General features: G+C 48.5%; 1 protein-coding gene across 1 annotated transcript in view; it reads left to right on the top strand.

The window, feature by feature from the left end:
• The first annotated feature begins 2,278 nt into the window (after positions 1-2,278).
• The window catches only part of tnpo3 (transportin 3), a 77,507-nt gene continuing 65,981 nt past the window's right edge, over positions 2,279-13,804 (top strand). Inside the window, exon 1 of the mRNA XM_038811713.1 lies at positions 2,279-2,655. Coding sequence (XP_038667641.1) covers positions 2,536-2,655 — 120 coding nt within the window. The 5' untranslated portion in view covers positions 2,279-2,535. The remainder of the gene's footprint in view (positions 2,656-13,804) is intronic.

The raw sequence follows: 13,804 nt of genomic DNA, 5'->3' as shown, positions 1-13,804 counted from the left end.
TAGCAATCATAGTCTCAAAAATTCTACTTCACTCGGCATTCAGAGACTTTTGCGGGGAGAGAATTCCAGATCTCTACTATCTATTTTATGAATAATTGCTTCCTGACTTCACTCCTAAATGGCCGAGCTTTAATTCCAACCTCGCTGGCTCAGGATTTCTCCATCAGGGGGAATGGTTCCTCTCCATCTACCCTATCGAATCCCATAATCAGTATAAAGACTTCAACCTTTCAACCTTCTAAACTTGAGGGAATACAAGCTAAATTGAGACAGTTTTTTTTCTTAGTTTAATTCTTTAGAAAGACCTGCATTTATATAGTGTCTTTTACCACCTCGGGAGATAGAATCATAGAATTTACAGTGCAGAAGGAGGCCATTCGGCCCATCAAGTCTGCACTGGCCCTTGGAAAGAGCATCCTACTTAAGACCACACCTCCATCCTATCCCCGTAACCCAACCGAACCTTTTGGACACTAAGGGCAGTTTATCATGGCCAATCCACCTAACCTGCACATCTTTGGACTGTGGGAGGAAACCGGAATACCCGGAGGAAACTCATGTAAACGTCGGGAGAACGTGCAGACTCCGCACAGACAGTGACCCAAACTGGGAATCGAACCTGGGACCCTGGAGCTATGCAGCACAGTGCTAACCACTGTGCTACCATGCTACCCCAATGCCAAAGTATTTTACAGCCAATTAATTATTTTAAAACTGTAATCACTGTTGTGATATAAGAAACATAGCAACAAACTTGAGTGCAACAAGATCTCACTACTGCAATAGGATAATGACCAGGTATTATTTTAGTGATGCTGATTATATTGACCAGGACAATGGGGATAAGGCTCCTCCCCTTCTTTGAAATAGTGCCATGGGATCCTTTTGTGACTGCCTGAGAAAGCAGAGAGGTTCTTGGTTTAATCCAAAAGACGGCAGCACTCCCTCAACATATGGTTGCCAGCCTAAAATCTTTGTGCTCAGATTTTTGGAATGGAACATGAACCGCCAATTTTCTCACACAAGGGCGAGGGTGCTGCTCGTCTCCAGATCGTTCTGGTGAATCTGCATTATACCCTCTCAAGAACCTTATATCATTCCTGGGGTTTGGTGGTCAAAACTAAACACAGTGCTCCATTTGGAGTTGGCCAAAGGTTCTGCACAACAGATTAATCACTTCCTCCCTGATGTATTCCAGCCCCCTTGGTTTTCATAATGCCACTCCCAAACTGTCCCCTATCTCACTTTTGTCATTTGTATTTGATTGTGCCACAATCTCATATCTTCATTTGTGATGTAATTGGGGACACAGGCACACTGTTGTGTCAATCTAGGTTATTTACTGAAGTGGACCTTGAATTCACAACCTTCTAAATCAAGGTGAATGTGTTATTAACTGAACTAAGTTGGCACTCAATTGCTGATAATACAGTTGGTGCCCTTGATTGTATATTTGAAACCCTGATGGATGTGACAAGACACATGGGAACAGGAAAAGGCAAATCAGCCCCTCAAGCTAATTCCACAATTTAATTTGATCATGGCTGAACAGCATTGTAACTCCACCTTTCTGCCTTGGTTTGCTAACCTTAATATCCTCAACCCAACAAGAATCTATTAGATTTCCATGACTGTTATGTGTAAAAGTATTTCCTGGCATCATCCTTCAACGGCCTAGCCCTAATTTTAAGGTTATGCTCCCCCCTCCTCGGGTCACTGTGTGTGTGGAGTCTGCACGTTCTCCCCGTGTCTGCGTGAGTTTCCTCCGGGTGCTCCGGTTTCCTCCCACAAGTCCCGAAAGACGTGCTGTTAGGTGAATTGGACATTCTGAATTCCTCCTCCGTGTCCTCGAACAGGCGCTGAAATGTGATGACAAGGGCATTTTCACAGTAACTTCTTTGCAGTGTTAATGTAAGCCTACTTGGGACACTAATAAAGATTATTATTAAATTGGGAAATTAATGCAAGCCTTTCTGGTCAAGGTTCATTCCCCCCCCCCCCCCCCCCCCCCCCATTATAGTATCACAGGCGTTGGCGTCAGTCGACTATCTGAAAGTGGCTGTTTGTTCATGGATGAGCAGGCTATTCAACCATAGGGGGAATCACGTTTTATTTTTCTTCCTAAGTAAACGAGTAACATGTTCCAATGTGTCTAGGTGTTTGGGTTACTGAAGACATCATTACCTCAGTGAATTGGGGAAGAGAGAGAGAGAGAGGAGGCCAAGTGTGTAAGGTGTGTCTGCCTGGAGCTGTGTTGCTTCCTGCCTGTGCGGAACCCCAGAGTGAGAGGTGCGTGTTCCAGTCGGAGCTCTTGTCGTGTGAAGCTCAGTTCCGGTGCGGGCTCAATGGCGGCCGCGAGAGGCTGTGAAGAAATTTGAAAACTCTGGGGGGGGCGGGGGAAGGAAGGAAGGAGAAAAAAAAATAACCGGGATTTTAATTCCCAATCGCCGGGCGAACGGGGTTGGGCCCGCCGGTGGACCGAGCGGCTTCCAGTGCCACCGCCCTGCCCATTCCGTGCCCGGAGCCGCAGGCGCCATGGCCGGGGACAGGCCCTCGCTCACCGTCGTCTACCAGGCCGTCAAGGCGCTTTACCACGACCCGGACCCGGCCGGCAAGGAGCGCGCTTCCGTCTGGCTGGGCGAGTTCCAAAAATCGGTAAGGGGAAGGAGGGCCGGGGGAGGGAGTGGGTACTCGAGCCCCGGGCTTCGACCAGGGGCCTGCGGGGCTCCTCCCGCACCGGCCGGGAGAAGGGGCCGGGCAGCAGGAGGAGGAAAGGATCACCGCGGCGGGGATGTGCGAGCCGCGAAAGTCCATTAAATCCAAAACAACTCGACTTGAACGTCAAGGATTTGGGATCAAAACGGGGCCCAGTTAATCCAAACCGGGAAACTTGGGGCCCAGTTAATCCAAACCGGGAAACTTGTGGCCCAGTGAAGCTGAGCTGTGGGGAGAGGGGTGCGGATCGTGGATCCACTCAGCTCTGCCCCAATCCCAACAACTCCACCCTTCATATTCATCTAAACTTGTCACCGAGTGAAAATCAGCTCCTAATGTTGGAGGTGAGGAGAGGGAATCAGTTTAAAAATAATAATCATAATTATTCTGCTCCACTTTGGGATAACTAATTTTACATTTTGGGATAAATGTAAACTTGTTACGAAGTTAAAATTAACTCGTAAACGTTTTATTTACAACGCCAGTAGAGAGAACAGTTCTAAAAGAAATTTCACGTCCAATGGCTTCCACTTTAATCATTTTAAATTTAGTATGTAACTGGAAGGTTTAAATCAAGTGAAAAACGTCTAAATCGTTCTGATAAAATAAAGGGTAGAGAAAAACAATTCAAAATTTCAGGGAGTTCCAGGTTAGATCAGATCATAGGAATACCTACAGTGCAGAAGGAGGACATTAGGCCCATCAAGTCTGCGCTGAACCTCTGGAAGAGCACACTACCAAGGCCCAATCCCCCACCCTATCCCCGTAACCCCACCAGGTGCATTTTAGCATGGCTAATCCACCTAACCTGCCCATTTTTGGATTGTGGGAAGAAACCAGAGGAAACGCCACATAATTACCTGAGGTCGGAATTGAACCTGGGTCTCTGGCCCTGTGACACAGCAGTGCTAACTACTGTGACCCATGCCGTCAATATGTGCTATAAATAATTTTATATTTAAAATGTTATACTGTACTGGAATCCAATGATTTAGCCAACGGCAAAGAAAGCAGTTTGGAATCTTTATCAACGTCATTAAGATCTACTGTAATAAAAGTAATTTCCAACTTGATAATCTTCACTGATGTGTGACATTTCCAAAGTCTGCAGCATTTCCAAAGTCTGCAGCATTTCCAAACTAAAGAAAAATGCTGTTTAAGATGACCCCAGTGTTAAACTGGCTCCCAATTTTAATAATTTTATTGCTTGTTTCAGATCTTCAAATGAAATATTGAGGACAAGAATGGAGGATTAATGACTGCATCTCTTTCAAAAAATATTAATTTAAACTAGTAGAATTCAACAATTATTGATTTAAGCTGTTATAATTTGGCGACAATTTGTTATTTCTGATCTAACTGGTGATAGCCTCAGATACTTGTAATGCCACTAGAGTTTAATATGTGTTGAAACATTAGGTCCAAGTCTTTTCATTTGTTTTTGGGATGTGGGCAATGCTGACAAGGCCACAATTGTTGTCTTTGAGTATGAGGTGTTGGTTGCCTTGTCCTTGAACTACGACAACTGTTGCACCAGTGATGCTACCTCTAAAATTTCCCAGGATTTTAACGTAGCAGCGATGAAAAAATGGTGATATATGTCCAAGCCAAAATTGTTGTCCATCTTTAATCTCCAATTGGACGGATAATGTTTTGTTGGCTGGGGATTGCCCTGTTTGGGTGGGAGAAGTGAGGGAGAGGTTTGGGTCGGTGGTGTGTGGGATGGGGTTTGGGGGTGAGGGTTGTGGGTGGTTGGGGGATATGGGGGGTTGAGGAGGGGGGTTTTGGGTGCGGTGGGTGTTGGTTTTGAATGGGAAGGGTGTTGGTGGGGGGGGGGGTAGATTTTTGGTGGGGAGGTGTTGGTTCTGGGGAGGGGTTTTGGGTGGGTGTTGGTTTTGGTGGGAGGGGTTTAGAGCGGCGTGTTGGTTGGTGGAAGGGGTTTTGGGTGGGGTATTGGTTTGGTGGGAGAGGTGTTGGATGGGGGTGTTGATTTTTTTAGGTGGGTGTGTCTTGTTTCCGTGTATTTTGGGTGTATCATGTTTGTGTGGTTTTTTTTGAGTGTCTTTTGCGTTTTGACTGTGTTGCTTCCGCAGAAAACGTGTAATTTCCAGAAAGAAATATAGCTCTTGGGGCTAAATGGATCAAGGGATATGGTGGGAAGGTGGGATTAGGTATTAAACTTAACGATCAGCCATGATTGTAATGAATGGTGGAGGAAGCGCGAAGGGCCGAATGACCTCCCATTTTTTATATTTGGTGGGGAAGGGTTTTGGGTGAGGGGATATTGCGTTTGGGGGAATGTTGGGTGGGAGGGTGTTGGTTTGAGGGGGAGGGGTTTTAGGTGGGGGGTTCGTGATTTGGGGAGAGGTTTTGGGAGGGGTTTGGGGGGAGGGTGTTGGTTTGGGGGAGGGGTTTGGTGGTAGGGTGGGGGAGGGGTTTGGTGGTTGGGTGGGGGAGGGGTTTTGGGTTGGGGGGAGGGTTTTGGGTGGAGGGTGTTGGTTTTGTGGGGGAGGGGTTTTGGGTGGGGGGGGGTGTTGGTTTGGATGGGGGGTGTTGGCTTGGAGGAAGGATTTGGGTGGTGTTGTTGTTTGGGGGGGAGGGGTTTGGGTGGGGGATGTTGGTTTGGGAGGGTGGTTTGGGTGGGGGGTGTTGGTTTGGAGGAGGGGTTTTGTGTGGGGGTGTTGGTTTGGAGGAGGGGTTTGGGTGGGGGGGTGTTGGTTTGGGTGGGGGGGGTGTTGGTTTGGAGGAGCGGTTTGGGTGGGGGATGTTGGTTTGGAGGAGCGGTTTGGGTGGGGGTTGTTGGTTTGGAGGAGCGGTTTGGGTGGGGGGTGTTGGTTTGGAGGAGCGGTTTGGGTGGGGGGTGTTGGTTTGGAGGAGCGGTTTGGGTGGGGGGTGTTGGTTTGGAGGAGCGGTTTGGGTGGGGGGTGTTGGTTTGGAGGAGCGGTTTGGGTGGGGGGTGTTGGTTTGGGGGAGCGGTTTGGGTGGGGGGGGTGTTGTTTTGGGGGGAGGGGTTTGGGTGGGGTGTGTTGGTTTGGGGGAGCGGTTTGGGTGGGGGGTGTTGTTTTGGGGGAAGGGGTTTTGGGTGGGGGTTGTTGGTTTGGAGGAGGGGTTTGGTTGGGTAATGTTGGTTTGGGTGGGGGGGTGTTAGTTTGGGGGAAGGGGTTTTGGGTGGGTGTTGGTTTGGGGGAGGGGTTTTGAGTTGGGGTGCTTTGAGGGGGAGGGGTTCTGGGTGGGGGTGTTGGTTTGAGGAGCTGTTTTGTGTCGGGGTGTTGATTTGAGGGAGAGCAGTTTTGGGTAGGGGGTGTTGGTTTGAGGGGGAGTGGTTTTGGGGGGTTGTTGATTTTGAGGAGGGCTATTTGTTTTGGAGAGGCGTTTTGAGTGGGAGTGGCGTTTGTTTTGGGGAGGGATGAGGCAAGGCGACTGGGGGTTGGGCGGTGGAATGGGGGTGTTCGGGAAGGTTAGGTAGTTTGCTGGGGTGTTTGGGGATGGGTGTTGAGTGTTTGAGGTGAGGGGTGGGTGGTGTGGGGCGGGGTGAAGGAGATCAGGGGAGGGGTGTTGGGTTTGGGAATGTGGGGTGGGGAGGGTTGATACAGTGGGGAGAGGTGTGGTGCAGTGGCGAGGGTATGGGTGGGAATGGGCGGTGGGGAGGATATGGGGGGGGTATGGGAGATGTGTGGTGAGGATGGATGGGTTGGGCCTTTGGGGGAGTGGTAGTGGAGGTAGGAGCCCGGGTGGCGGTGAAGAGGTGAGAATAGAGGGGTCAGCCTTTTGGAGGAAGGGGCGTGAGTGGTGAGTGGCGGGCACGTGTGGATGTGATGATGTGGAATTGAAAGGTTCTGAACAAGTAATGGTTGGTGAAATTGAAAGATTTGAGCAGGCAACTGAGGGAGTTGTAAGTCCCTCCCAGAGTTATTGAAAGATCCAGAGTGGGCCTCCCTGGGGGAGGATTGATCCTTGCCATTACTGTCACTTGTATTGTGCATATCCAAAGGTTCCAAAGACTGATGACAGTCTGGAACAGAAAATGTGTTTTACTGTTTGAAGTAAATAAAGCAATGAATCATATTGTATCCGAGGCCTTGGATTGAGCAGTGTGAAAAATGAAATGAAAATCACTTATTGTCACAAGTAGGCTTCAATGAAGTTACTGTGAAAAGCCCCTAGTCACCACATTCCGGCGCCTATTCGGGGAGGCTGGTACGGGAATTGAACCGTGCTGCTGGCCTGCCTTGGTCTGCTTTTAAATCCAGCTATTTAGCCCAGTGTGCTAAACCAGCAGTGTTTCAGTTTGTCTGAAAATTGAAATTAACCGGAGACAGCATCAAAATAAACAGCATTGTATATTAAATGAATGTTGTCACTATATGTGACAGTGGTTAGCACTGTTGCTTCACAGATCCAGGGTCCCAGGTTCGATACCCCGCTTGGGTCACTGTCTGTGCAGAGTCTGCACATTCTCCCCATGTCTTTGTGGGTTTCCTCCGATGTTCCGGTTTCCTCCCACAAATCCCGAAAGATGTGCTGTTAGGTAATTTGGACATTCTGAATTCTCTCTCTGTGTACCCAAACAGGCGCTGGAATGTGGCGACTAGGGGATTTTCACAGTAACTTCATTGCAGTGTTAATGTAAACCTACTTGTGACAGTAATAAAAACATTTTTAAAATTATGTGACTATTTCCATTTTCACATTCCCTCTTACCTTTATTTTCTTGCCTTGGCTGGAGAGTCCATCTGGCCCTGTACCTCATTGAGGCAAAGTCGCTGCTAGTGAGATCTTCATAGAATTTTACGTTGGTGACAGCATAGTGAAGGAAAAAGGCACTTCAATGACTCATTCATGTCACTCTGCCCATTTTGCAATGCAACTTTGGGACAGTAGGATGGGGGGGCCTATAGTTTTATTTTAACTTTAATGGCTTCTGTGAAAACTCATCATTTGTTGGCTCTGTATGCTGTGCGTTTCCTGCGTTGCTACAATTGATACAACCAACATGAGGAAAAGCATTTTTACCTAGCAAATGGTTAGGGTTTGGAATGCACTGTCTAGTGTGTATGCTGGAGGCAGATTCATAGAATCATAAAATCCCATTCGGCCCATCGAGTCTGCATCAACCCTCTGAAAGAGCACCCAATCTAGACACAGGCCCCATCCTAAACCCGTAATCCAGTAACCCTACTTAACCTTTTTATTATAGATACTAAGGGGCAATTTTAGCATGCCAATCCATCTAACCTGCATATCTTTGGACTGTGGGAGAAAACCGGAGCACCCGGAAGAAATCCACACAGACATGGGGCGAAAGTGCAAACTCCACACAGAAAGTCACCCGAGACTGGAATTGAACCTGGGACCCTGGAGTTGTCAAACAGCATTACTAAACACTGTGCCACAGTACCGCCCAATTGTGGCTTTCAAAAGAGAACTGGATCATTATCTGAAGAGGAAAGGTTCACAGGAATGTAGAGAAAAGGCAGGGGAGTGGCACCAGAGCAATCATTTTCAAACTCAGGGTTGCGACCTGTGGATGAGTCTCGGTGAGTGTTGAGAGGGTCGCAGAGCGATCGGTCGCGGCGTTCCCGAAAAAGTACCCAACAGCTGCGACCTGCTTTTAAAAATGCCGGGCGTGACCTGCTTTCAGAATGCCGGCTGTCACGCACATGCGTGCCCCCTCAGCCGGATGTAGCTGTGCACAGGCCTGGAGCCCAGCGAGCAGATCGCCTCCTCAGTATGTCAACACTCTGTTTCAGGAGTAGACTTTTAAAACAAAAATTGATTAATCTGAAGACTAGAGAGCAGGTCACCCGCCAGGTACACTGACGTCATGTGTTCTGGGCGCGAAATTACTGAGGAGAGATTCCTCATTTTGTGGCTGCAGCAAGTAACAGAACTCTGAAGAACTGAAGATGGATCTTTTTGAACTAAGGAAGATGGGCCAGAAACACACACAGGCCAGGATCTCACAACTGAATCTGATGGAGCAAGCTTCGTAGGAGAGTCCGTGGCAGGACAAAGCAGTACCGGTGTGAGTTCTAGGACCTCTGGCGAACAACCATACAGAAATGTAGCATTGAATGACAAAGCAAGTGAGATTGTGAGGACCAAACAGGCTCACCTGCGCATTAAAGGTAAGCAAAAATAGTAGGTCGCATGTGTCGGCCGCTGTGGGTCGTGAAAGTCGGACAGTTGGTAAAAATGGGTCCCTGGATAAAAAGTTTGAAAAACACTGACTAGAGGATTGCCCTTATAGGAAGTTGGCACAGTTATGGTGGCCTAATTGCGTAGTTCAGTGCTGTAATCGCTGATTTCCTTTTCCACCTTTAGAGTATGAGAACCTGTTTGACTTGTTTGTGGCGAGCACTGTGTGGCCCAACAGATTGCATCCACTTTTGGAAGAAGAATTGCATTGTCAATTTCTGAACTGTTGAAATAATGCCATTTTTTGAAAATTAATTATTGAGTAATGCAGCTGAACCTAAAAGGAAGGAAGGCTTTTGATATTAGAAATCACGAAGTATGCTGAGCTAAGTAATTTTAATTCATTTTCTTCCAGCTTGATTTTGTCTGTTGTTTCCTTTAATAAAATTTCTCGAGCCTATTGTACTCTGTTGCCAAAACAGGGAGGTTCATAGTCCCAAAAATGCAATGATATTCTGGGCTGGAGAAAACATTGTTCTGTGCTGACGCTCTCTAACCAGAACCTGATCTTAAAGCTGATTCCTTACCCAACAATTGAGTTCTGGTCTCTAATTTGATCAATCGCTCGTACAATTCTGCTGAGTCCATTTTAAATATTCCAATCCATGTGGTTACTTCCTGATTCCAGTGAGGCATTGAAGAGTATTGAGGAGGGAATTTGCAGTCCTCTCATTCAGTTCTGCCAGTGCACTTTAAAAAAAATATATATTTTATTCCAAATGTATATGAAAAGTTACAGCACATAAACAGTTCAGGAAACCCACCTCCCAACACAATTGTACAAATATTTCCCTATTTTCGCACCCCCCCCCCCCCCCCCCCTTCAGCCCCCTGCGACGAACATCTCCGCCAATATGGTCACGAACATCCCCCACCTTGCCTCAAAATCCTCCGTTGAACACCGTAACTCGTATTTAATCTTTTCCAGCTGAAAAAAGTCAGATAAATCACACAGCCAGGCCACTGCCCCAGGTGGCATTGCTGACCGCCACTCCAATAAAATGAGTTGCCGGGCAATCAGAGAGGCGAAGGCCACAACATCGGCCTACCTTCCCTCCATCAGCCCAGGCTTCTCCGATACCCCAAATATCACCACCAAAGGGTTTGGCTCAACCTCCTCCCCCATTATCCTTGCTAGTGCCGCAAACATCCCCACCCAGAATCTCTCAAACTTTGCGAAGCCTCAGAACATATGTGTGTGATTCGCTGGCCCCAGCTCACATTCCTCAGATTCGTCTGCCACCCTCTTAAAGAACCCACTCATTCTTGCCTGCGTCATATGTACCCTGTGTGCGACCTTGAACTGTACCCGGCTCATCCTTGTGCATTAGGAGGCTAAACGTGCACTTCGATGGAAATTGGAATGCCGATCTTTTCTGCAGGTTTTAAACATTCAGTATAAAAAAGGTCCTAAGATGTTTTACAGAGAGACAAGTAAAAAATATATAATTTCAGTATTTGATTTTATAGCAATCCCTTTCCTGTTCCATCCCTGCACATATCAGGATTTGAAAATATTTATTTTAATGATATGAAAGATGCTCACAAAGTGGTAAACATTCACTGAGTAACTCATTAAGAGTCAGCCACATGATATGGGACAAAAATCAGGTCAGTGAGCAGAAGTCATTTTCCAGATTTATTAAATTCAATTTAATAACTGTCCACTATGGGTTTTGGACTCCTGATTACTTGGTTGTTTGTCCAGCACAGTAATCACTCGGCTACCTGAAATCTATTCAACATAAACTGTTCTGGCCTCATTAGCCTAGTGTCCTCTTGTGGTGCTACTTAGTTTTTTATGGGGGGGTGAAATAAATAAATTTAGACTACCCAATTCATTTTTTTCCCCAATTAAGGAGCTATTTAGCGTGTCCAATCCACCTACCGTGCACATCTTTGGGTTGTGGGGGCGAAATCCATGGAAACATGGGGATAATATGCAAACTCCACACAGACAGTGACCCAGAGCCGCGATTGAACCTGGGACCTTGGCGCCGTGAGGCAGCAATGCTAACCACTATGCCACCGTGCTGCCTGTGAAGCAACAGTGTTAACCACTGTTACCGTGCTGCCCCATTAGGAGTAGACCACGTTCGGGGACCCCACGCGGGTCCCCCGAACGAGCCGCTGTGTTCTATGCTTGGCTCCTGCATCTTTGTGGGGTAAGCCTTCAGGTCCTGCAATAAAGCCTAGTGCTGAGCCACATACTGCACCATGTGGCGGATGCGGATTAGCTGAGAGTCAGTCTAGTGTCCACCCGTGGATGCGGGACACCGTGACTGGTAACGAGTCCATAAAATGGAGGGCAGCAATGACCTTACCGGCCGCCGCTGGTTTCGGAGGCCTGATCAGCAGGGGAAGATGGCTCAATGTGTCGCCGTGGGAAATCTTGGCCCCGGAGCAGCAATACCCATCGCTGGATGCAGGCTGAAGCAATGGGGGAGAAAATCGCTTGATCCTCCTTGAAGAGCCCGAGGAGGGGCTTGTGGTCCATGAGAATGGTGAAGTGATGCCCGTAGACATACTGATGAAATTATTGACTGTAAACACGACGGCACATGTGTTCCATGCACATAACCTCCTTCTCGATCTGCGCATATTGCTTCTCTGCGTCGACCAATGTTCATGAGGCGAAGGCGATGGGACGCTCCGATCCCTTTTCCATGGTGTGGGACAGTATGGCTGTGATGACGTATGGAGAAGTTTCGCAGGTCAACAGGCGTCGTCGTGATTGGTCGAAGTGGGTTACCAGTCTTGATGAGCAGAGCTGTTATTTTACCTTGGCAAAAGTCACCTGCCGTTCTTGGGCCCACTTTCAGTATTGCCCCTTCTTTAACAGATGGTGGAGGTGGGGCTACGGTGGTGGCCAGGTTTGGGAGGAACTTGTCATAATTTACAAGGCTCAGGAACGATTGGAGTTCTGTTGGGCCACCTGGTACGGGAGCCTGCCGAACTGCCTGTACTTTTTCTTCCACTAGATGCAACCCCTGGGGGTCTAACCCATAGTGTATGTGGTAGCCGAGGTATGTTACTTCGGCATTGAAGGCGCCATTTCTCCTGCCAGAGACGGATGCTGACTTCCTCAAAATGCCTCAGTAACTGAAATGAAAATGAAAATCGCTTATTGTCACAAGTAGGCTTCAAATGAAGTTAATGTGAAAAGCCCCTAGTCGCCACAGTCCGGCGCCTGTTCGGGGAGGCTGGCACCTCGGCCAGGCTTTGCAGGTGCTACTGGTTGGACGAGCCCATGATCGTGACGTTGTCCAGATAGACCGCCAGGTGAGGTCGGCCTTGCAGGCTATTATCCATTATGCACTGGAATATTGTGCTCGCGGAGAAAGTCCCAAAGGGCAGGCAGATGTATTCATATAGCCCCCTGTGTGAGTTTACTGTTACGAAGCGTCTAGACTGTTGGGAGGTGGGCAGACCAAGTGGAGATCAGCATAACTCATGTCAAGTTTCGTAAACATGTGACCTCCGCTGAGCTTCACATAAATATTATCGATCCTGGGGACCGGGTAATGGTCCAGTCGAGAGACACAGTGGACCGCCGCCATGCGCACCGTCCGGCTTCATAACTGGGATGACCAGCGCTGCCTAGTCTGTGAACTGCATCGGGCGTATGAATTCTCCATCCTGTCCAATTCAGCATCTACCTTGATTTGTAAGGTGTGTGGAACAGGTCAGGCGTGGAAGTAGCGCAGCTTATAAATCGGCTCCACGCTTATTCAGGTCACAGCCTCTTTTATGGTGCCTAAGCCATCCTGGAATACCAACAGAAATCTTGTCAGAACCCCTTCAGGGCCATGTGGGTGCATGTGGCAGATACGCTGCCAATCTAACCAGGTGGTGTAACCAGTCACCCTCCAGCAAGCTCGGACTGCTCCCATGGACCACCATTGGTAAGATTTTAATAATTATGATCTTTATTAGTGTCACAAGTAGGTTTACATTAACACTGCAATGAAGGTACTGTGAAAGTCCCTGAGTCGCCACACTCCAGCGCCTGTTCAGGTAGAATTCAGAATGTTCAATTCACCTAACAAGTACGTCTTTCAGGACTAGTGGGAGGAAACCGGAGGAAAGCCACGCAGACACGGGGAGAAAGTGCAGACTCCGCACAGTGTCTCAAGTCGGGAATCGAACCCGGGACCGTGGCGCTGTGAAGCAACAGTGTTAACCACTGTGCAACCATGCCGCCCATATTTGCAGATTGTTGACCATACTTGACCGGAGCAGTCGATGTGCCCGCTATTGCCAGCGGTTACCACGTACAGGTAGCCAGCCCTGCGTCGTCCAATGGGGTCAGCGATTGAAGGCTAGACCGGGTGCTGTCTAATGTATGGCAACTGTCTACAGACACTGATGCCCCAGTGTTGCTCTCCATGCACATTGGCTGTTCAATAATTTGCAGAGAGATCTGGATGGGCACCACTCATGGTGCAGCCATGCAGTGTAACTGCTGGTATGTACTCTCGCGTCTCCCATGTAGTAAACCATGTCACATGTGGCACGGTCAGCGGGTGGGTAGATACATGTGGGCTTCCTGTTCCCCAGATCTTTGCGGTCTGTTGCAGCCCCCGCTGGTCGGTTGTTGTATTCCTGTTCCTCATGGTCGGGGGAGAAGGTCCGGCTTCTTTTTCAGCCTCCCTTATGGCGGCCCGTGTTCGTTCGGTAGGTGTCCCCTGCCGGGGCAGGCTACCTCCGGTCGAGCCGAGTGTGATTGATGCTCGCTTTGGCATCACAGGCTGAGCAGCGCCATCGCCTGGAGTCCCTGGACCCATTGTTTGGCACTTTCTCTGGAATGGCTATTTCCACCGTGCGCTGCAGTTCCAGGTGGGCCTCAGCTAGTAATTTCCCTTGTGTGGCAGCAACGCGGAGTCCACAC

Source organism: Scyliorhinus canicula, chromosome 11 (assembly GCF_902713615.1).
Source record: "Scyliorhinus canicula chromosome 11, sScyCan1.1, whole genome shotgun sequence".
Lineage (NCBI taxonomy): Eukaryota > Metazoa > Chordata > Chondrichthyes > Carcharhiniformes > Scyliorhinidae > Scyliorhinus > Scyliorhinus canicula.
Note: the sequence above shows the minus strand (reverse complement) of the source record. Positions and strands in the feature narration are given on the sequence as shown.